The sequence below is a fragment of the Leptodactylus fuscus genome, chromosome 9 (assembly GCF_031893055.1).
Source record: "Leptodactylus fuscus isolate aLepFus1 chromosome 9, aLepFus1.hap2, whole genome shotgun sequence".
Lineage (NCBI taxonomy): Eukaryota > Metazoa > Chordata > Amphibia > Anura > Leptodactylidae > Leptodactylus > Leptodactylus fuscus.
In genome coordinates, this window is record NC_134273.1 from 8,479,441 (window position 1) to 8,502,592 (window position 23,152).

Below are 23,152 nucleotides of genomic sequence, written 5' to 3' on the forward strand. Positions count from 1 at the left end.
TTATTTGATGACCTATTCTAAGTAAAGGTCATCAAAAGTAAATTCCTGCAAAATCCCTTTAAATTCATCAACAAAACTCCGCCAGTTCCTGACTACAATAGATTCAATTCTGGCACACAGGAACCTTTTAATAATTCAGGCCCGTCTGAAGTCAGCCAGGGAATTCAAATTTCCCCCAATTTCCAATAATTAATAATACAGGATTAACCATTGGATGTGCAGCTCCATCTCCCCCCTACCCTCCACCCACACACAGTAAGTACTGCCCATGTCCATACACTATTCTATACAATTCATCTAGACAAGGTTTTCTTCTCTAGACGCCTGCTGTAAAGCAAATTTCATTTGCAGCAGTTGTACAAAAATAGAATAAAATGTATAAAATGTATATATGTATCGATTCAAATGGTACCATTAAATATGTCCAATGTATAAATTGGTGACAATGTACAGGGGGTGGATTTAGAAGGGTCCTAGTAACATGAACCCCAGCTCATGTGAGGTAAGTAATAACTGCCACAAGGAAGCTCAATGTATATGGCTTGAAAATATGGGAACAGGATAAAGCCGTATGCAGTGAGCTCCCCCTAGTGGTGACTGCAGGCTGCCAGAATTTTCTTATATAACTCTATGGCTATGTGATAGAAGCCGGGGGTTGTAGAGATTGTATCAGATCAACAAAGCTCTGACCCTACTAAGAGTTTTGGCCCATTTCCCTGCCCTAGGTAATCTTGATTAACCCTTTCACCATAACCTTTTACAACTTATATTGAAATGACATTGAATGAAATGTTCTTGTCCCTTCCTGTCAGGTTTCCAGTCTTGTCAATGATTATATGGGGATTTGTCTCAGTGATGGGGGGTGGGGAAGAATCAGATCCTCGCAGACATTACTTAAATTGTTACGCCATCTGTTCCCTCTTCTGCTTTATTTAAAGGGACAGTCAAGAAAGACGATGATTCGAGGGCTTGGAATTGGAATGGCGGCACATACAGTATTTTAGTCATTTCCTTTACATATAGAGATATGGGTTTTTTTATATAATCTTGTGGCAGCTCCAAAGGATATTCTCATCTTGGCATTTATATACAGGCAGGTCGACATAGTCTACATATATAAGTAGGGGGGAGGGGGGTTACGTGACATTTACCACATAACACTAGGTTCACACTAGCATTCATCTCTCTGTCATTCGGAATCTACCTCCAAATCAGTGTCAGCCCCCTACATGTTAACACCCCCTAACAGTAAGCAGAAATCTTCAGTACAGAGATATACTGAAACACCAAAATATTAGGAAGTTGTATCAAATTTTATTCTACCACTTTGTAATCTATAATTGTAAAAAGTGACACAATTTGAAACATTCTACAAAATGACTAGCGCCTGATCAGAGCTTATCCTGTAGGTGGCAGTGTAGAGCTGTAGTTTACTCGACTATAGTCCTATGTTTTTGTGAGGAGCGATGAGACTACATTTCCCAGAAGGCCTTGCGGCTGGGCGGCTGAGGCTCCACAATGAATTGTGCAGAATTCTTTGCTGCTGATGTGTGAGGGAGCAGCCTGTGCTGGGCGTCGAGTCCCTCCTGTGCCACAGACAATCCTCTCCCTTAAAGGCTCCCAGCCTGGATGTGGAACATGTAATGTAGGAATTCCTCCTGCTGCTTACTCGCCATATTGCAGGATATAGAGGAACCCGGGAGGTGAGTTGGGGACTTTGCAAATTGCAAAAACAAGAATGTTGTATCTCAGCTCAGCCTTATCTTCTCTGCCTGTCAATCAAAGCTGCAAAGTGCAAAAGGAAGGGAACTGACTGCATCTTAGGGTGGCCCCAGGGAAGGAGCCACTCTATGAGTTCATGGTCTTATGGTCCAGGTGTATTATTATTTTTTATTATATAAAAAATAAATCCAGAATTTAAGGACGTTACTGACTGTAGCAGATGGGGGGATCTTCCTGGAGGTATGCATCTATAGAATTATGAGTGTCATGTTTCTTTAAGAAAATCATGAATCTAAAGTTGCGCTGCATGAGATTGGTGGGCAGCAACCTATAGTGTTCAGATCCATAGTTTTACAACAACTTATATACGGAGATCAGGTCATGCTGGGAGTTGTAGTATCACAACGGATGGAAAGCCAAAGGTTGAAACTGTTGGTCAGGGCATGCTGGTGCTTATAGTTTCACAAGAGCCAAAAAAGCTGCAGCGATTAGGCCAGGCTAGGAGTTGCAGTGTTACCACATCTGGGGAACCACAAGGCATGATGGGAGTTGTAGTGTCACAACAGCCAGGGAGGTGCAGGTTACAGACAGAGAACCACAGATTGCAGATAGGTAAAAAGCCATGCTGGGAGTTGTAGTGTCACAGCCGCCAGGGAGCCAAAGGTTGCACGCAGTTTTAGGTCATGAATGATGGGAGTTGTAGTGTCACAACAGCCAGGGAGCCGATCGTTTCAGACCAGGGCACTGATTCTTACTTTTGCAACAAGTTGTCATATCTTAAAGACTTTTATTCCTTGCCATTTTATCATTAGAGATCATGCATGTCACTTTAATTCGGAGTGGAAGGGGTTAATTTCATTTAAGTTTTCTTTGGCATCTTGAGAGGGGCCGGGACAGAGCAGGAGGCTGTAACCAAATATTTTTTCCCTATTGGTTCTTCTAGAGATCCTCTTCGGAGTTGGGTTTCCAGAAGTACAAACCCTTCTGATGGCGTCCAAACTTTTGAGAGCTGTCATTCTAGGACCACCGGGATCTGGCAAAGGGACCGTGTGCCACAGGATTGCCAAGAACTTTGGGCTGCAGCATCTGTCCAGCGGTGATTTCTTGAGACAAAACATCCGATCCAGCACCGGTAAGATAATGCTATCTGCAGATTTATACTGAGCACAATGCAGAGAGGGCAATAACTTATCTCTGCTATAACATATGTTTTATTAATGAGGCTCCACATACAGTATGGCGGAATAATACAATGGGAACAAAAACAAAAAACATCACTGCAGGACAGTAACCTGACATCTAGTATAAGACATTACTATGAGCCAGGACCTGGAAACTAAGTCATCTACTGCACATAGATAGATATGAGAGAGAGAGATAGATAGATAGATAGATAGATAGATAGATAGATAGATAGATAGATAGATAGGAGACAGATAGATAAGATAGATAGATAGATAGATAGATAGATAGATAGATAGATAGATAGATAGATAGATAGGAGACAGATAGATAAGATAGATAGATAGGAGATAGATAGATAGATGATAGATAGATAGATAGATAGATAGGAGATAGATAGATAGATAGATAGATAGATAGATAGATAGATAGGAGATAGATAGATAGATAGATAGATAGATAGGAGATAGATAGATAGATAGATAGATAGATAGATAGGAGATAGATAGATAGATAGATAGATAGATAGGAGATAGATAGATAGATAGACGATAGATAGATAGATAGATAGATAGATAGGAGATAGATAGATAGATAGATAGATAGACGATAGATAGATAGATAGATAGATAGATAGATAGATAGATAGGAGATAGATAGATAGATAGATAGATAGACGATAGATAGATAGATAGATAGATAGATAGATAGATAGGAGATAGATAGATAGATAGATAGGAGATAGATAGATAGATAGATAGATAGATAGATAGGAGATAGATAGATAGATAGATAGATAGATAGATAGGAGATAGATAGATAGATAGATAGATAGGAGATAGATAGATAGATAGATAGATAGATAGATAGGAGATAGATAGATAGATAGATAGATAGATAGATAGATAGGAGATAGATAGATAGATAGATAGATAGATAGATAGATAGGAGATAGATAGATAGATAGATAGATAGACGATAGATAGATAGATAGATAGATAGATAGATAGGAGATAGATAGATAGATAGATAGATAGATAGATAGATAGGAGATAGATAGATAGATAGATAGATAGATAGATAGGAGATAGATAGATAGATAGATAGATAGATAGATAGGAGATAGATAGATAGATAGATAGATAGATAGATAGATAGATAGGAGATAGATAGATAGATAGATAGATAGATAGGAGATAGATAGATAGATAGATAGATAGATAGGAGATAGATAGATAGATAGATAGATAGATAGATAGACGATAGATAGATAGATAGATAGATAGATAGATAGATAGATAGATAGGAGATAGATAGATAGATAGGAGATAGATAGATAGATAGATAGATAGATAGGAGATAGAGAGATAGATAGGAGATAGATAGATAGATAGATAGATAGATAGATAGATAGATAGATAGATAGATAGATAGATAGATAGGAGATAGATAGATAGATAGATAGATAGGAGATAGATAGATAGATAGATAGATAGATAGATAGGAGATAGAGAGATAGATAGATAGATAGGAGATAGATAGATAGATAGATAGATAGGAGATAGATAGAGTATATAAGTATATCCCTGTACTGTGACATCACCGTATACATTATCATTTTGCATAAGGGAGACCAAAATAATCATCAGCATTTCATGTTCTGAACTAGCTACTAGCCACTCTTGTTGGAGTAGATCCCCTTTATTTTTGTTAAACCCCTGGGTGCCACCGTCTTGCTTGCATATTTTGAGGTGGCATATAAGTGTTGTGTGTATACATGTATATACACACACACTGTCACTGTGGGAGAGGAGCCAATAAGAAGCAAGTTCCACCTCCCCCACAAGCCCTGTAACAGCAGTATTGACCATGTGTAAAGAATGATTTCTTCATCAATAAAGCAGAGCTGACTGTGCGCTACTGTATGTTTATCTGTCATGTTGTGATACTGTGATGTCTTATCTGTGAGATTATAGAGAAAGTTTTTGAGTTGAGGAAGTGTCATGATGTAAAACAGAACAAGATGATGACATTGTAGATCTACTACATCTACAGACATCAGTGGCAGCTTGTGTGTGACAAACATGGAATCCTTTATTGATGTTTTCAGAAAATGTTCTTATCCCAAGGTCATCTACATCATTACACAGTATAGAAATGCTGCTCTATAACCACCAGGCCGCGCCCTGTGACCTTATACTGCCACCACTGTAACCTGAGGTCTAACACATCCATAAACAGTGTGGTGATATTCATGTATATGGGGTAGTATTATAGTAGTTATATTCTTGTACATAGGAGTAGTATTATAGTAGTTATATTCTTGTATATAGGAGTAGTATTATAGTAGTTATATTCTTGTACATAGGAGTAGTATTATAGTAGTTATATTCTTGTATATAGGAGTAGTATTATAGTAGTTATATTCTTGTATATAGGAGTAGTATTATAGTAGTTATATTCTTGTATATAGGAGTAGTATTATAGTAGTTATATTCTTGTACAGAGGAGTAGTATTATAGTATTTATATTCTTGTACATAGGAGCAGTATTATAGTAGTTATATTCTTGTACATAGGAGCAGTATTATAGTAGTTATATTCTTGTATATAGGAGTAGTATTATAGTAGTTATATTCTTGTACATAGGAGGTAGTATTATAGTATTTATATTCTTGTACATAGGAGTAGTATTATAGTAGTTATATTCTTGTACATAGGAGTAGTATTATAGTAGTTATATTCTTGTACATAGGAGCAGTATTATAGTAGTTATATTCTTGTACATAGGAGTAGTATTATAGTAGTTATATTCTTGTACATAGGAGCAGTATTATAGTAGTTATATTCTTGTACATAGGAGGTAGTATTATAGTAGTTATATTCTTGTATATAGGAGTAGTATTATAGTAGTTATATTCTTGTACATAGGAGTAGTATTATAGTAGTTATATTCTTGTACATAGGAGCAGTATTATAGTAGTTATATTCTTGTACATAGGAGGTAGTATTATAGTATTTATATTCTTGTACATAGGAGTAGTATTATAGTAGTTATATTCTTGTACATAGGAGTAGTATTATAGTAGTTATATTCTTGTACATAGGAGCAGTATTATAGTAGTTATATTCTTGTATATAGGAGCAGTATTATAGTAGTTATATTCTTGTATATAGGAGTAGTATTATAGTAGTTATATTCTTGTACATAGGAGTAGTATTATAGTAGTTATATTCTTGTATATAGGAGTAGTATTATAGTAGTTATATTCTTGTATATAGGAGTAGTATTATAGTAGTTATATTCTTGTACATAGGAGTAGTATTATAGTAGTTATATTCTTGTACATAGGAGCAGTATTATAGTAGTTATATTCTTGTACATAAGGGCAGTATTATAGTAGTTATATTCTTGTACATAGGGGCAGTATTATAGTAGTTATATTCTTGTACATAGGAGGTAGTATTATAGTAGTTATATACTTGTACATAGGAGTAGTATTATAGTAGTTATATTCTTCTACATAGGGGCAGTATTATAGTTGTTATATTCTTCTACATAGGGGCAGTATTATAGTTCACCAAAAGTTCTGTCAATTACTTAAATATATATTTTTAGAATTTCAAGCAATTTCTCTTTAATATACACTCTATGACAAGGAATAAGCACTTTAGTTTGTGTGTGTGTCTTGTTATATAAGTGTCTGTATAATTCCATGTAGATTACTTTCTCCTGGGAGAGGGTCTAGAAGGTAACATACTGTTCTTCTGCCAAGATGTTTGGTGGGAACATTGAATACGGAGCAACAGTCTCTCCTCTAAGTCTCAATCTGTTCTTTCAAATTCATGAGATAGAGTCTTGGAGAATGCAAACTCTGGGTTTGCATAGTTACATGGAGAGTCACAGATTTACAGCAAACATGTTTTCACTTACAAGGCAACATTTAACTATAAAAGGGACGAGCTTCGGAGCCTCTTCTGATTGGGGAGCTCAGTCTTGTAGTAAATGTATGGTGATAAGGGCTTTCCTTTGGAGATTGGCCCCGGAGGTGAAGTTGTACAGGGATATACTTAACCCTTGCTCCCAGGGGTTCAATTGCTTTGTAGCTTTGATATTTTAATACCTAATTATATAGATGAGGCAATTGCTTATCATATTTTTATTATCAGAACTACTCCAGGATATGTTACACCAATACATCGTACAACATGGAGATTTTTTGCCCTTGTTTGCTCTACTATGAGAGTAGTCTTTGTTAAAGAAGTGAATTAATTCAAGGAATTGCGGTCTTAGTTTGCTGGTAGGATACTCCAAAGATTATCTGCTCACAGGTGATCTAAGGAGAAAGAATGATCAATGAGGCAGCAAGTGTTCAGTTTCCTCACAGTGTTTTGTGTGCCCCTCTGCCGCAACGCATAAGGCTGCAAGCCCGGCCCATGTGACGCCTGGGACGTCACCAAGTTGGCCCGAAGCCTTCCGGAGCCCAGGAGAGGTAAGTAATAGTGTTTTTTTTATGTTCACTCACCTCTCCTAGCCCTCCGATCATTATACTCAGGGTCTGAAAAGACCCCCGAGTATAATGCAAGCAGTGTTTGCGGACCCGCAGCCTTACTTACCAATCCCCCTCCTGCTCACAGCCGCCTCCGTAGAAGGGTAAATGCCCGTGGCCGTGAGCCAGGAACGGTAAGTGAATAGGGCCTGTTACCTGATGAAATTACTCCAGCAGGTAATAGTCTATTAAAAAAAATTATGTCCCGGGCCCTGTGGCAGCCGCTACCGCAGTAGTTACACCCCTGTTTGTGCTGTTATTTTGGGTTTGGTTTTCAGCAAACGTGACACTATGCATTATACTCAAACACCTCTTTGGTCTCATCTGTCCCAAGCACATTGTTCAAGAAGTCTTTCGGTTTCTTTATATGCCACTTTGTAAACATAACCCTTGCCTTGCTGGCTTGCTCCTGACAACCCTTCCGCAACAGACATAAGTTCAGTCTTTTTCTAATGGTATTAGCATGAACATGAGCGTATAACCTACTGACTGAGATCTGTAGAGTCTTAGATGTAGCACTTGTTTGTTTGGTTTTTTTTGCAATTTCTCGGAGCATTGCAGGGTCACCCACTCCTTGGAACCCTTTAAACTGTCTTAAATTTTTTTCACTTTTGAATAATCCTTCTCAATGCACAATAATGAACTTCAGATTGTTCAGAAATGGCCTTACAACCCTTCTCAGATTGATAAACAGCAACAATGGCTTCTCTAAGATCATTGCTGAAGTTTTTCCTCTTTGGCATTAATACATGCCTGACTGTTCCAGACCAGCAAACAGGCAAAACATCTGCTTTTATAGAAATGGTCACACTAGATGAATGATCATTTCATCAATGCATTACATTAGCATTATATGGCGGCTATTTAGTAAGGCTATATGTGATTGTGGGTTCATGTGACTACCTAATTTTAAAGGGATCCTATCATTGGATACCCTTTTTTTCTGACTAACATGTAGGAATAGCCTTAAGAAATGCTATTCTTCTCCTAGCGTTCGGTAGAAATCCAGGTTTTCGTCGGTATGCCAATGAGTTCTCTCGCAGCACTGGGGGTGGGCCTCAGCAATTAAACAGCACTGGGGATGTCCCCAATGCTGCGAGAGAACTCTACAGCGCCGCCTCCGTCTTCTTCTGGAACACCCTCTTCCTGCGCCTTCTTCCGTCCTGGGTTTCAATCTTCTAGGCCTCGGGCAGAGCCGACTATGCATGCCCGCGGCCACAAGAAAATGGCTGCTTACTGGTCTCTCCCTTTTAGCTCTGGTGGTCCCCACTGGTCTTTTATTTTTTTTTTTATGTGATTTAATCCACAAATCCACTCTAGTGGTCCCTACGGCAGTGATGATGTGCCCTCCATGTGGACTTGACCTCTGCAGCTAATCACTAGCTTCAGCACAAGACAAAAAGATCAAAAGTGACCTCTGGAGGGGGAGGGGGCGCTTAAGATGGATTGAAGGGATTACTGATCTCCCTCCTCAAAGCTAAAAGTTTTTATTGATTAGACTGGATCCGGAAAATTTTGTTGTAAAGGGGCTACTTATTGAAGGTGCAAAGAGCCTGGAGTTGGCGGAGGTGATGAAAGGTCCTCTTTGATGTGGCTTCATTGCAGTTTCTGACGCAGCACCTGGTCGGTAGCAATATTATTTTGGAAAAAAGCCAACGGCACGATGGCCTGTTTTTTCTAGGCATTGTTGCTCCCAGTGGTCATAACTGTACCTGTCAGATATTAGTAAAATACCCTATTGATATTTCATGAATGCCTACTGACTGCATAGGGTCTGGTTGTTAACTTTTACTATGCAGCTACATAGGCCTGCATAAGAGATATAGAAACCAAACAGTAGGAAATTCTTCATTATGTCCTATTGTAAAGGCGCTTCACTTTTCACACAGCTTTTCCAGGGCACTGAACTGTCTTTCATGTGCAACTCTGGGTTATTTTATCCTGTTCTGATCCTGGATGACAAGATAAATCCTACTTTAATGTGGCTCCTGTTGGCAGGTTAATACACCCCCGCTTCACTGCTTCATTATCACAGGGTTTGCTCATGTTTTCTGCAGTAGGCGTATTACCCCAAGGGTCTGCGGTCAACAAGTGCTGCACATGTGACACACAGCTCAGGTCCACAGGATTTGTGCAAAACGGGCAGTCAGTAAGACTGCAGAGAGCCGGGCCTCCGCCGACAGGCATTACAAACAGGCTTACAGAGAATAAAAAATGAATGTTAGTCTGGATTATGCTAGAAAGTACAGGGATAATACACACAGTGATGTCACAGTACAGAGATAATACACACAGTGATGTCACAGTACAGGATAATACACACAGTGATGTCACAGTACAGGATAATACACACAGTGATGTCACAGTACAGGATAATACACACAGTGATGTCACAGTACAGGATAATACACACAGTGATGTCACAGTACAGGATAATACACACAGTGATGTCACAGTACAGAGATAATACACACAGTGATGTCACAGTACAGAGATAATACACACAGTGATGTCACAGTACAGGATAATACACACAGTGATGTCACAGTACAGAGATAATACACACAGTGATATCACAGTACAGGATAATACACACAGTGATGTCACAGTACAGAGATAATACACACAGTGATGTCACAGTACAGAGATAATACACACAGTGATGTCACAGTACAGAGATAATACACACAGTGATGTCACAGTACAGGATAATACACACAGTGATGTCACAGTACAGGGATAATACACACAGTGATGTCACAGTACAGGGATAATACACACAGTGATGTCACAGTACAGAGATAATACACACAGTGATGTCACAGTACAGAGATAATACACACAGTGATGTCACAGTACAGAGATAATACACACAGTGATGTCACAGTACAGAGATAATACACACAGTGATGTCACAGTACAGAGATAATACACACAGTGATGTCACAGTACAGAGATAATACACACAGTGATGTCACAGTACAGGATAATACACACAGTGATGTCACAGTACAGAGATAATACACACAGTGATGTCACAGTACAGAGATAATACACACAGTGATGTCACAGTACAGAGATAATACACACAGTGATGTCACAGTACAGAGATAATACACACAGTGATGTCACAGTACAGGATAATACACACAGTGATGTCACAGTACAGGGATAATACACACAGTGATGTCACAATACAGGGATAATACACACAGTGATGTCACAATACAGAGATAATACACACAGTGATGTCACAGTACAGAGATAATACACACAGTGATGTCACAGTACAGAGATAATACACACAGTGATGTCACAGTACAGGGATAATACACACAGTGATGTCACAGTACAGGATAATACACACAGTGATGTCACAGTACAGGGATAATACACACAGTGATGTCACAATACAGGGATAATACACACAGTGATGTCACAGTACAGAGATAATACACACAGTGATGTCACGGTACAGAGATAATACACACAGTGATGTCACGGTACAGAGATAATACACACAGTGATGTCACAGTACAGGGATAATACACACAGTGATGTCATAGTACAGAGATAATACACACAGTGATGTCACAGTACAGAGATAATACACACAGTGATGTCACAGTACAGGGATAATACACACAGTGATGTCACAATACAGGGATAATACACACAGTGATGTCATAGTACAGAGATAATACACACAGTGATGTCACAGTACAGAGATAATACACACAATGAAGTCACAGTGCAGGATAATACACACAGTGATGTCACAGTACAGAGATAATACACACAGTGATGTCACAGTACAGGGATAATACACACAGTGATGTCACAATACAGGGATAATACACACAGTGATGTCATAGTACAGAGATAATACACACAGTGATGTCACAGTACAGAGATAATACACACAATGAAGTCACAGTGCAGGATAATACACACAGTGATGTCACAGTACAGAGATAATACACACAGTGATGTCACAGTACAGGGATAATACACACAGTGATGTCACAATACAGGGATAATACACACAGTGATGTCATAGTACAGAGATAATACACACAGTGATGTCACAGTACAGGGATAATACACACAATGAAGTCACAGTGCAGGATAATACACACAGTGATGTCACAGTACAGGGATAATACACACAGTGATGTCACAGTACAGAGATAATACACACAGTGATGTCACACTACAGGATAATACATACAGTGATGTCACAGTACAGGATAATACACACAGTGATGTCACAAAAGTAAAATAAAATGTATAGTGTAGTTACAGTACAAGGATAGTTGAGCAGATTTACTAACCTTATCTACAAGTAATGCAGTACAAGCCTAGACAGTCATAAAACTAACATTGATTCATCAAATTGTTAAATGCTAAATCTGAAGTATTTTCAGGCTGTCTGGTCTAATTTGACACCACCAATTAGTTGGTTGGTATTCAACAAAATATGCTTACATTTCAGCACATATTTTGGATCACATTGTCACACCTTTTCCTTTATAAGCCCATAGGCCATATCCCTTGTTAGACAAGTTGTAAGAAGTGCCTACCATACCTAACAAATGTGGTGTGAATTATGTTATCCAGTGTTGTGCGCAAATTCAGTGCAAGCTCATTAGCAAATATGCCCCGAGCCCCATGTCACAGTACAGGGATAATCGATTAGGCGAGGTTACAACATAAGAATTATATTAGAAACCACTGAGCAGCACGTAACTTGTTACTGTGAAATTCTTGTGGCCAGACATCTCCTTTAAGGGGTGAGGACTACTTGATATAGTCTTTCAGTCTGCACTGACCTTTCAGGGACAGAATTGTGTTTATATACAGCAGCCAATCAGAGGAGGGAGAACTGCACTGGGAGGAGAGAGCAGCAGACTGAACCAATTATGAGATAGGGGGCGTGTCTCAGACTACCTTAGACTCCCTGCAGGAACTGTAGTCACAGATCTCAGCACTGTTTAAGTTAATGTAACTGAGCAAGTAAAATAATTTTCAGGTAATCCTCCCCTGTCGTTACTGACTTACATATCATTCCCAAATGGACAACTCCTTTAAGTCCTCATGCTAATATACCATTTTTAGGGGTAAATGCCCTTTGACATGTTAATATGGGGAATGAGTGCTAGTAAGCGGATTGATGTCGTGTCAATGAACAGCTTGTTTGCAGCTTGGGATTGTATGACCCAGTTTTCTAAGTGTTTAACCTTTCTCCGGGCCTGGACTGGAGGACTTGGCTGCACGTGGAGTTAGGTTTCCTGATTAGCTCCATGAAGCTCCAGGAGGCGGCCGAGCGTAGCCGTTGCCCAGCAGGGGCGGGTGTCATGGTGGGTGTCAGGCGTAGTTAATGAAGCGGGCAGCGGGGCTGAAGGTTAACTGGTAAACAGCATGCCCATCTATATTAATCATTGAGCCTATGGGACAAGATCCCGGCCTGTCTTATTCCTGTGCTCAGGGAGGGGGCCTGGATTCTGAGAAGTAGTTTGTTTTGGATTTATTCCAGAGACACAATAGGTAGAAACAATGTGCGCTGTGGAATATTACTGCAATGTGCTGCGGGATTAAAGAGTAGCTAAATCAGTCCACGGAGAGCCTGCGACCTTATAACGTGATCTGACGCCCTCATAGTTGAGGTTTATTTGTTAAAAGGGTTAAAGCTGAATTGTACAACTATCTAATATTATTCACCAATTTTAAGATCTCTGCTCTTTGTCAGTAAATGGGATAACTCTTCTTTAAACTCAGTAGCTGACAACATAAGGGTGTGTGTGCAGCTATTATACCAGCAGACAATTCTCTGTGAGCTGGACACAGCGGCAACACAACTCCCTGTTATTCTTATAGTTTGCAACAGTGTATTGTAAATGTATCCAGTGTATTAGTGCAGGTAATGTTTCCAGTGTATTAGTGCAGGTAAATGTATCCAGTGTATTAGTGCAGGTAAATGTGTCCAGTGTATTAGTGCAGTGAATGTATCCAGTGTATTAGTGCAGTAAATGTATCCAGTGTATTAGTGCAGTAAATGTATCCAGTGTATTAGTGCAGGTAATGTATCCAGTGTATTAGTGCAGTAAATGTATCCAGTGTATTAGTGCAGTAAATGTATCCAGTGTATTAGTGCAGGTAATGTATCCAGTGTATTAGTGCAGGTAAATGTATCCAGTGTATTAGTGCAGTAAATGTATCCAGTGTATTAGTGCAGGTAAATGTATCCAGTGTATTAGTGCAGGTAAATGTATCCAGTGTATTAGTGCAGTAAATGTATCCAGTGTATTAGTGCAGTAAATGTATCCAGTGTATTAGTGCAGTAAATGTATCCAGTGTATTAGTGCAGGTAATGTATCCAGTGTATTAGTGCAGGTAAATGTATCCAGTGTATTAGTGCAGTAAATGTATCCAGTGTATTAGTGCAGTAAATGTATCCAGTGTATTAGTCCAGTAAATGTATCCAGTGTATTAGTGCAGGTAAATGTATCCAGTGTATTAGTGCAGGTAAATGTATCCAGTGTATTAGTGCAGGTAAATGTATCCAGTGTATTAGTGCAGGTAAATGTATCCAGTGTATTAGTGCAGTAAATGTATCCAGTGTATTAGTGCAGGTAATGTATCCAGTGTATTAGTGCAGGTAAATGTATCCAGTGTATTAGTGCAGTAAATGTATACAGTGTATTAGTGCAGGTATATGTATACAGTGTATTAGTGCAGTAAATGTATCCAGTGTATTAGTGCAGTGAATGTATCCAGTGTATTAGTGCAGGTAAATGTATCCAGTGTATTAGTGCAGTAAATGTATCCAGTGTATTAGTGCAGGTAAATGTATCCAGTGTATTAGTGCAGGTAAATGTATCCAGTGTATTAGTGCAGGTAATGTATCCAGTGTATTAGTGCAGTAAATGTATCCAGTGTATTAGTGCAGTAAATGTATCCAGTGTATTAGTGCAGGTAATGTATCCAGTGTATTAGTGCAGGTAAATGTATCCAGTGTATTAGTGCAGTAAATGTATCCAGTGTATTAGTGCAGTAAATGTATCCAGTGTATTAGTCCAGTAAATGTATCCAGTGTATTAGTGCAGGTAAATGTATCCAGTGTATTAGTGCAGGTAAATGTATCCAGTGTATTAGTGCAGGTAAATGTATCCAGTGTATTAGTGCAGGTAAATGTATCCAGTGTATTAGTGCAGTAAATGTATCCAGTGTATTAGTGCAGGTAATGTATCCAGTGTATTAGTGCAGGTAAATGTATCCAGTGTATTAGTGCAGTAAATGTATACAGTGTATTAGTGCAGGTATATGTATACAGTGTATTAGTGCAGTAAATGTATCCAGTGTATTAGTGCAGTGAATGTATCCAGTGTATTAGTGCAGGTAAATGTATCCAGTGTATTAGTGCAGGTAAATGTATCCAGTGTATTAGTGCAGGTAAATGTATCCAGTGTATTAGTGCAGTAAATGTATCCAGTGTATTAGTGCAGTAAATGTATACAGTGTATTAGTGCAGGTAAATGTATCCAGTGTATTAGTGCAGGTAAATGTATCCAGTGTATTAGTGCAGGTACATGTATCCAGTGTATTAGTGCAGGTACATGTATCCAGTGTATTAGTGCAGTAAATGTATCCAGTGTATTAGTGCAGGTACATGTATCCAGTGTATTAGTGCAGTAAATGTATACAGTGTATTAGTGCAGGTACATGTATCCAGTGTATTAGTGCAGGTAAATGTATCCAGTGTATTAGTGCAGTAAATGTATCCAGTGTATTAGTGCAGGTAAACGTATCCAGTGTATTAGTGCAGGTACATGTATCCAGTGTATTAGTGCAGTAAATGTATACAGTGTATTAGTGCAGGTACATGTATCCAGTGTATTAGTGCAGTAAATGTATCCAGTGTATTAGTGCAGGTACATGTATACAGTGTATTAGTGCAGTAAATGTATACAGTGTATTAGTGCAGGTACATGTATCCAGTGTATTAGTGCAGGTAAATGTATCCAGTGTATTAGTGCAGTGAATGTATCCAGTGTATTAGTGCAGGTAAATGTATCCAGTGTATTAGTGCAGGAGATGTATCCAGTGTATTAGTGCAGGTAAATGTATCCAGTGTATTAGTGCAGTAAATGTATACAGTGTATTAGTGCAGGTAAATGTATCCAGTGTATTAGTGCAGGTAAATGTATCCAGTGTATTAGTGCAGTAAATGTATCCCGTGTATTAGTGCAGTAAATGTATCCAGTGTATTAGTGCAGGTAAATGTATCCAGTGTATTAGTGCAGGTAAATGTATCCAGTGTATTAGTGCAGTAAATGTATCCAGTGTATTAGTGCAGGTAAATGTATCCAGTGTATTAGTGCAGTGAATGTATCCAGTGTATTAGTGCAGGTAAATGTATCCAGTGTATTAGTGCAGTAAATGTATCCAGTGTATTAGTGCAGTAAATGTATCCAGTGTATTAGTGCAGGTAAATGTATCCAGTGTATTAGTGCAGTGAATGTATCCAGTGTATTAGTGCAGGTAAATGTATCCAGTGTATTAGTGCAGTAAATGTATCCAGTGTATTAGTGCAGGTAAATGTATCCAGTGTATTAGTGCAGTGAATGTATCCAGTGTATTAGTGCAGGTAAATGTATCCAGTGTATTAGTGCAGGTAATGTATCCAGTGTATTAGTGCAGTGAATGTATCCAGTGTATTAGTGCAGGAGATGTATCCAGTGTATTAGTGCAGGTAAATGTATCCAGTGTATTAGTGCAGTAAATGTATCCAGTGTATTAGTGCAGTAAATGTATCCAGTGTATTAGTGCAGGTAAATGTGTCCAGTGTATTAGTGCAGTGAATGTATCCAGTGTATTAGTGCAGTAAATGTATCCAGTGTATTAGTGCAGTAAATGTATCCAGTGTATTAGTGCAGGTAATGTATCCAGTGTATTAGTGCAGGTAAATGTATCCAGTGTATTAGTGCAGTAAATGTATCCAGTGTATTAGTGCAGTAAATGTATCCAGTGTATTAGTCCAGTAAATGTATCCAGTGTATTAGTGCAGGTAAATGTATCCAGTGTATTAGTGCAGGTAAATGTATCCAGTGTATTAGTGCAGGTAAATGTATCCAGTGTATTAGTGCAGGTAATGTATCCAGTGTATTAGTGCAGGTAAATGTATCCAGTGTATTAGTGCAGTAAATGTATACAGTGTATTAGTGCAGGTAAATGTATCCAGTGTATTAGTGCAGGTACATGTATCCAGTGTATTAGTGCAGGTACATGTATCCAGTGTATTAGTGCAGTAAATGTATCCAGTGTATTAGTGCAGGTACATGTATCCAGTGTATTAGTGCAGTAAATGTATACAGTGTATTAGTGCAGGTACATGTATCCAGTGTATTAGTGCAGGTAAATGTATCCAGTGTATTAGTGCAGTAAATGTATCCAGTGTATTAGTGCAGTAAATGTATACAGTGTATTAGTGCAGGTAAATGTATCCAGTGTATTAGTGCAGTAAATGTATCCAGTGTATTAGTGCAGTAAATGTATACAGTGTATTAGTGCAGGTAAATGTATCCAGTGTATTAGTGCAGGTAAATGTATCCAGTGTATTAGTGCAGGTACATGTATCCAGTGTATTAGTGCAGGTACATGTATCCAGTGTATTAGTGCAGTAAATGTATCCAGTGTATTAGTGCAGGTACATGTATCCAGTGTATTAGTGCAGTAAATGTATACAGTGTATTAGTGCAGGTACATGTATCCAGTGTATTAGTGCAGGTAAATGTATCCAGTGTATTAGTGCAGTAAATGTATCCAGTGTATTAGTGCAGGTAAATGTATCCAGTGTATTAGTGCAGGTACATGTATCCAGTGTATTAGTGCAGTAAATGTATACAGTGTATTAGTGCAGGTACATGTATCCAGTGTATTAGTGCAGTAAATGTATCCAGTGTATTAGTGCAGGTACATGTATACAGTGTATTAGTGCAGTAAATGTATACAGTGTATTAGTGCAGGTACATGTATCCAGTGTATTAGTGCAGGTAAATGTATCCAGTGTATTAGTGCAGTGAATGTATCCAGTGTATTAGTGCAGGTAAATGTATCCAGTGTATTAGTGCAGGAGATGTATCCAGTGTATTAGTGCAGGTAAATGTATCCAGTGTATTAGTGCAGTAAATGTATACAGTGTATTAGTGCAGGTAAATGTATCCAGTGTATTAGTGCAGGTAAATGTATCCAGTGTATTAGTGCAGTAAATGTATCCAGTGTATTAGTGCAGGTAAATGTATCCAGTGTATTAGTGCAGGTAAATGTATCCAGTGTATTAGTGCAGTAAATGTATCCAGTGTATTAGTGCAGGTAAATGTATCCAGTGTATTAGTGCAGTGAATGTATCCAGTGTATTAGTGCAGGTAAATGTATCCAGTGTATTAGTGCAGTAAATGTATCCAGTGTATTAGTGCAGTAAATGTATCCAGTGTATTAGTGCAGGTAAATGTATCCAGTGTATTAGTGCAGTGAATGTATCCAGTGTATTAGTGCAGGTAAATGTATCCAGTGTATTAGTGCAGTAAATGTATCCAGTGTATTAGTGCAGGTAAATGTATCCAGTGTATTAGTGCAGTGAATGTATCCAGTGTATTAGTGCAGGTAAATGTATCCAGTGTATTAGTGCAGGTAATGTATCCAGTGTATTAGTGCAGTGAATGTATCCAGTGTATTAGTGCAGGAGATGTATCCAGTGTATTAGTGCAGGTAAATGTATCCAGTGTATTAGTGCAGGTAAATGTATCCAGTGTATTAGTGCAGTGAATGTATCCAGTGTATTAGTGCAGTAAATGTATCCAGTGTATTAGTGCAGGTGATGTATCCAGTGTATAAGTGCAGGTAAATGTATCCAGTGTATTAGTGCAGTGCATGTATCCAGTGTATTAGTGCAGTAAATGTATCCAGTGTATTAGTGCAGGTAAATGTATCCAGTGTATTAGTGCAGTGAATGTATCCAGTGTATTAGTGCAGGTAAATGTATCCAGTGTATTAGTGCAGTGAATGTATCCAGTGTATTAGTGCAGTAAATGTATCCAGTGTATTAGTTCAGGTAAATGTATCCAGTGTATTAGTGCAGTAAATGTATCCAGTGTATTAGTGCAGTAAATGTATCCAGTGTATTAGTGCAGTAAATGTATCCAGTGTATTAGTGCAGGTAAATGTATCCAGTGTATTAGTGCAGTGAATGTATCCAGTGTATTAGTGCAGGTAAATGTATCCAGTGTATTAGTGCAGGTAATGTATCCAGTGTATTAGAGCAGGTAAATGTATCCAGTGTATTAGTGCAGGTAAATGTATCCAGTGTATTAGTGCAGGTAATGTATCCAGTGTATTAGAGCAGTAAATGTATCCAGTGTATTAGTGCAGGTAAATGTATCCAGTGTATTAGTGCAGTAAATGTATCCAGTGTATTAGTGCAGGTAATGTATCCAGTGTATTAGTGCAGTAAATGTATCCAGTGTATTAGTGCAGGTAAATGTATCCAGTGTATTAGTGCAGGTAAATGTATCCAGTGTATTAGTGCAGTAAATGTATCCAGTGTATTAGTGCAGTGAATGTATCCAGTGTATTAGTGCAGTAAATGTATCCAGTGTATTAGTGCAGGTAATGTATCCAGTGTATTAGTGCAGTAAATGTATCCAGTGTATTAGTGCAGGTAAATGTATCCAGTGTATTAGTGCAGGTAAATGTATCCAGTGTATTAGTGCAGTAAATGTATCCAGTGTATTAGTGCAGTAAATGTATCCAGTGTATTAGTGCAGGTAAATGTATCCAGTGTATTAGTGCAGTGAATGTATCCAGTGTATTAGTGCAGGTAAATGTATCCAGTGTATTAGTGCAGGTAAATGTATCCAGTGTATTAGTGCAGTAAATGTATCCAGTGTATTAGTGCAGTAAATGTATCCAGTGTATTAGTGCAGGTAAATGTATCCAGTGTATTAGTGCAGTGAATGTATCCAGTGTATTAGTGCAGGTAAATGTATCCAGTGTATTAGTGCAGTAAATGTATCCAGTGTATTAGTGCAGTAAATGTATCCAGTGTATTAGTGCAGGTAAATGTATCCAGTGTATCAGTGCAGTGAATGTATCCAGTGTATTAGTGCAGGAGATGTATCCAGTGTATTAGTGCAGGTAAATGTATCCAGTGTATTAGTGCAGTGAATGTATCCAGTGTATTAGTGCAGTAAATGTATCCAGTGTATTAGTGCAGGTGATGTATCCAGTGTATTAGTGCAGGTAAATGTATCCAGTGTATTAGTGCAGTGAATGTATCCAGTGTATTAGTGCAGTAAATGTATCCAGTGTATTAGTGCAGGTAAATGTATCCAGTGTATTAGTGCAGGTAAATGTATCCAGTGTATTAGTGCAGGTAAATGTATCCAGTGTATTAGTGCAGTGAATGTATCCAGTGTATTAGTGCAGTAAATGTATCCAGTGTATTAGTGCAGGTGATGTATCCAGTGTATTAGTGCAGGTAAATGTATCCAGTGTATTAGTGCAGTGAATGTATCCAGTGTATTAGTGCAGTAAATGTATCCAGTGTATTAGTGCAGTAAATGTATCCAGTGTATTAGTGCAGGTAAATGTATCCAGTGTATTAGTGCAGTGAATGTATCCAGTGTATTAGTGCAGGTAATGTATCCAGTGTATTAGTGCAGTAAATGTATCCAGTGTATTAGTGCAGTAAATGTATCCAGTGTATTAGTGCAGGTAAATGTATCCAGTGTATTAGTGCAGTGAATGTATCCAGTGTATTAGTGCAGGTAAATGTATCCAGTGTATTAGTGCAGGTAATGTATCCAGTGTATTAGTGCAGTGAATGTATCCAGTGTATTAGTGCAGTGAATGTATCCAGTGTATTAGTGCAGTAAATGTATCCAGTGTATTAGTGCAGGTAAATGTATCCAGTGGATTAGTGCAGGTAAATGTATCCAGTGTATTAGTGCAGTGAATGTATCCAGTGTATTAGTGCAGTAAATGTATCCAGTGTATTAGTGCAGTGAATGTATCCAGTGTATTAGTGCAGTAAATGTATCCAGTGTATTAGTGCAGGTAAATGTATCCAGTGTATTAGTGCAGTAAATGTATCCAGTGTATTAGTGCAGGTAATGTATCCAGTTTATTAGTGCAGTAAATGTATCCAGTGTATTAGTGCAGTGAATGTATCCAGTGTATTAGTGCAGTAAATGTATCCAGTGTATTAGTGCAGGTAAATGTATCCAGTGTATTAGTGCAGTAAATGTATCCAGTGTATTAGTGCAGGTAAATGTATCCAGTGTATTAGTGCAGTGAATGTATCCAGTGTATTAGTGCAGTAAATGTATCCAGTGTATTAGTGCAGGTAAATGTATCCAGTGTATTAGTGCAGTGAATGTATCCAGTGTATTAGTGCAGGTAATGTATCCAGTGTATTAGTGCAGTGAATGTATCCAGTGTATTAGTGCAGTGAATGTATCCAGTGTATTAGTGCAGTGAATGTATCCAGTGTATTAGTGCAGGAGATGTATCCAGTGTATTAGTGCAGTAAATGTATCCAGTGTATTAGTGCAGGTAAATGTATCCAGTGTATTAGTGCAGGTAAATGTATCCAGTGTATTAGTGCAGCAAATGTATCCAGTGTATTAGTGCAGGTAAATGTATCCAGTGTATTAGTGCAGTAAATGTATCCAGTGTATTAGTGCAGGTAAATGTATCCAGTGTATTAGTGCAGTAAATGTATCCAGTGTATTAGTGCAGTAAATGTATCCAGTGTATTAGTGCAGTGAATGTATCCAGTGTATTAGTGCAGTAAATGTATCCAGTGTATTAGTGCAGGTAATGTATCCAGTGTATTAGTGCAGGTAAATGTATCCAGTGTATTAGTGCAGGTAAATGTATCCAGTGTATTAGTGCAGGTAAATGTATCCAGTGTATTAGTGCAGGTAAATGTATCCAGTGTATTAGTGCAGTAAATGTATCCAGTGTATTAGTGCAGTAAATGTATCCAGTGTATTAGTGCAGTGAATGTACCCAGTGTATTAGTGCAGGTAAATGTATCCAGTGTATTAGTGCAGGTAATGTATCCAGGCTGTATGACAACCTATCTTAAAGATACGCCATCAATATCAGATCTGTGGGTGTCTGACACCCAGAATCTCTACCGATCATTTAGCCAGAGATGTTAAATAGAGAGTTGAACAGGAAGCAGACAGCGCCGTTCTCTGTGTAGTGGAGGAACTGAGTCACTGCAGCTTGGCTCTCATTAAAGTGAATATGAGCTAATCTGCAATACCTGATCTGGCCACTACTAGAAGAACAGCACTGTCCGCTTCCTGCTCCATTCTCTGTGTACCAGCGCCTGAGAACTGCTGATGGATAGGGATGTCTGTTGTCAGACCCCCACCTTTCTGTCTTGTGCTTAGGATAGGTTATTACTATTTTTTACCTAGATAACCCATGTAAACCCTTCCCTTTGCAAAACCCCGTCCCCTTTAGCCACAGTGGTAGATTCTGATGTTTGTTTCAGGATTATGCAGAAATGCTACAGACTGTCAAGCAGTGAGGGCAGCTACATTTATTCAGTTTTCGGTTTGCATTCCGCCTGCATTCGTATAATGTTTGCACATACTGGACATATAGGGGGCATTAGTTCCATCTTGCTTTAGGCTATGTCCCTATATAAGGTCTTCTATAAGCAGTTCTCACAATGCACCCAACTGTGTCACACAGACATATGTATTGGAGGTAAGATACCTTTACTGGCCAAGCAGAGACATGACACTTTCAAGCTTTTCGAGCGCACAGGCATCTCCTTCAGGCTGGTTAGTACATACCTACAATGACCATTGTATAAGCCGTTCTCATAGGACAGGAGTGTCAATATGAAGGCCGACAGAACTACGGACATATACTGAGGCCCCGCTCCCGCTATGTCAATCCTTAACTCACACAATCACTTAGTATCGCTGAGTGCAGCCATATAGATAAAGACTGTGGGTGAGCTGTATCTATAGACCTTTAATGTGGAATTAATAAGTAATAAACCAGATACCATGTTACTGATTGTCACATTACTGACAGGTCTCTCATCATCCAACCACTTATGTCCATTTAGGCTCCATGTACAGGACCATATTTTTTTTGTCCATCTGCTATTTGTTTTTTTTCTCTGGATAGCACACGGACTCATTCATCTCTATGGCTGTGTTTTTGTAAGAGTTATGTGTTCTGGTCACAAAACTCAGGTCACGCTCTATGGAAAATATGTCCAGAAAAACGTACAGCGTACTATCAGTGTGTGATCCTAGTTTGCGGATCGACCATAAAAAACCACAGGAGACATCTATTGATGGCCATAGCTTGTCCGCGAAACCAGGCGGCATAGCCAGGACCCAATGAGCGCATCAGTGCGCCGTAGTAGGCTTTTAGTCATAGGGCCCCAAATCTGGTGACATGTTCCCTTTAAGCAGATAAATGTTTCTGCAAGGGTTATATGGGAAGTGAGAACTTACTTTATATAGTTTTGGTCCATGGGACGGCTGCGGGTGACAACTTCTGTTTCCTGAAAAATATAACGGAGACAGTCTCAAAAACAAAAGAGGAATTACAAATTTCTGAATAATAGAATTTTACATCAGGTTTCTGTCCTACACTTTAAAG

At 38.5% G+C, this 23,152-nt stretch overlaps 1 protein-coding gene across 1 annotated transcript in view; it reads left to right on the plus strand.

Moving 5' to 3' along the window:
* Positions 1-1,522: 1,522 nt before the first annotated feature.
* AK4 (adenylate kinase 4) overlaps positions 1,523-23,152 on the plus strand; it is a 48,607-nt gene continuing 26,977 nt past the window's right edge. Inside the window, exons 1-2 of the mRNA XM_075287359.1 lie at positions 1,523-1,703; positions 2,666-2,854. Of these exons, the coding sequence (XP_075143460.1) occupies positions 2,710-2,854 (145 nt within the window). The 5' untranslated portion in view covers positions 1,523-1,703; positions 2,666-2,709. The remainder of the gene's footprint in view (positions 1,704-2,665; positions 2,855-23,152) is intronic.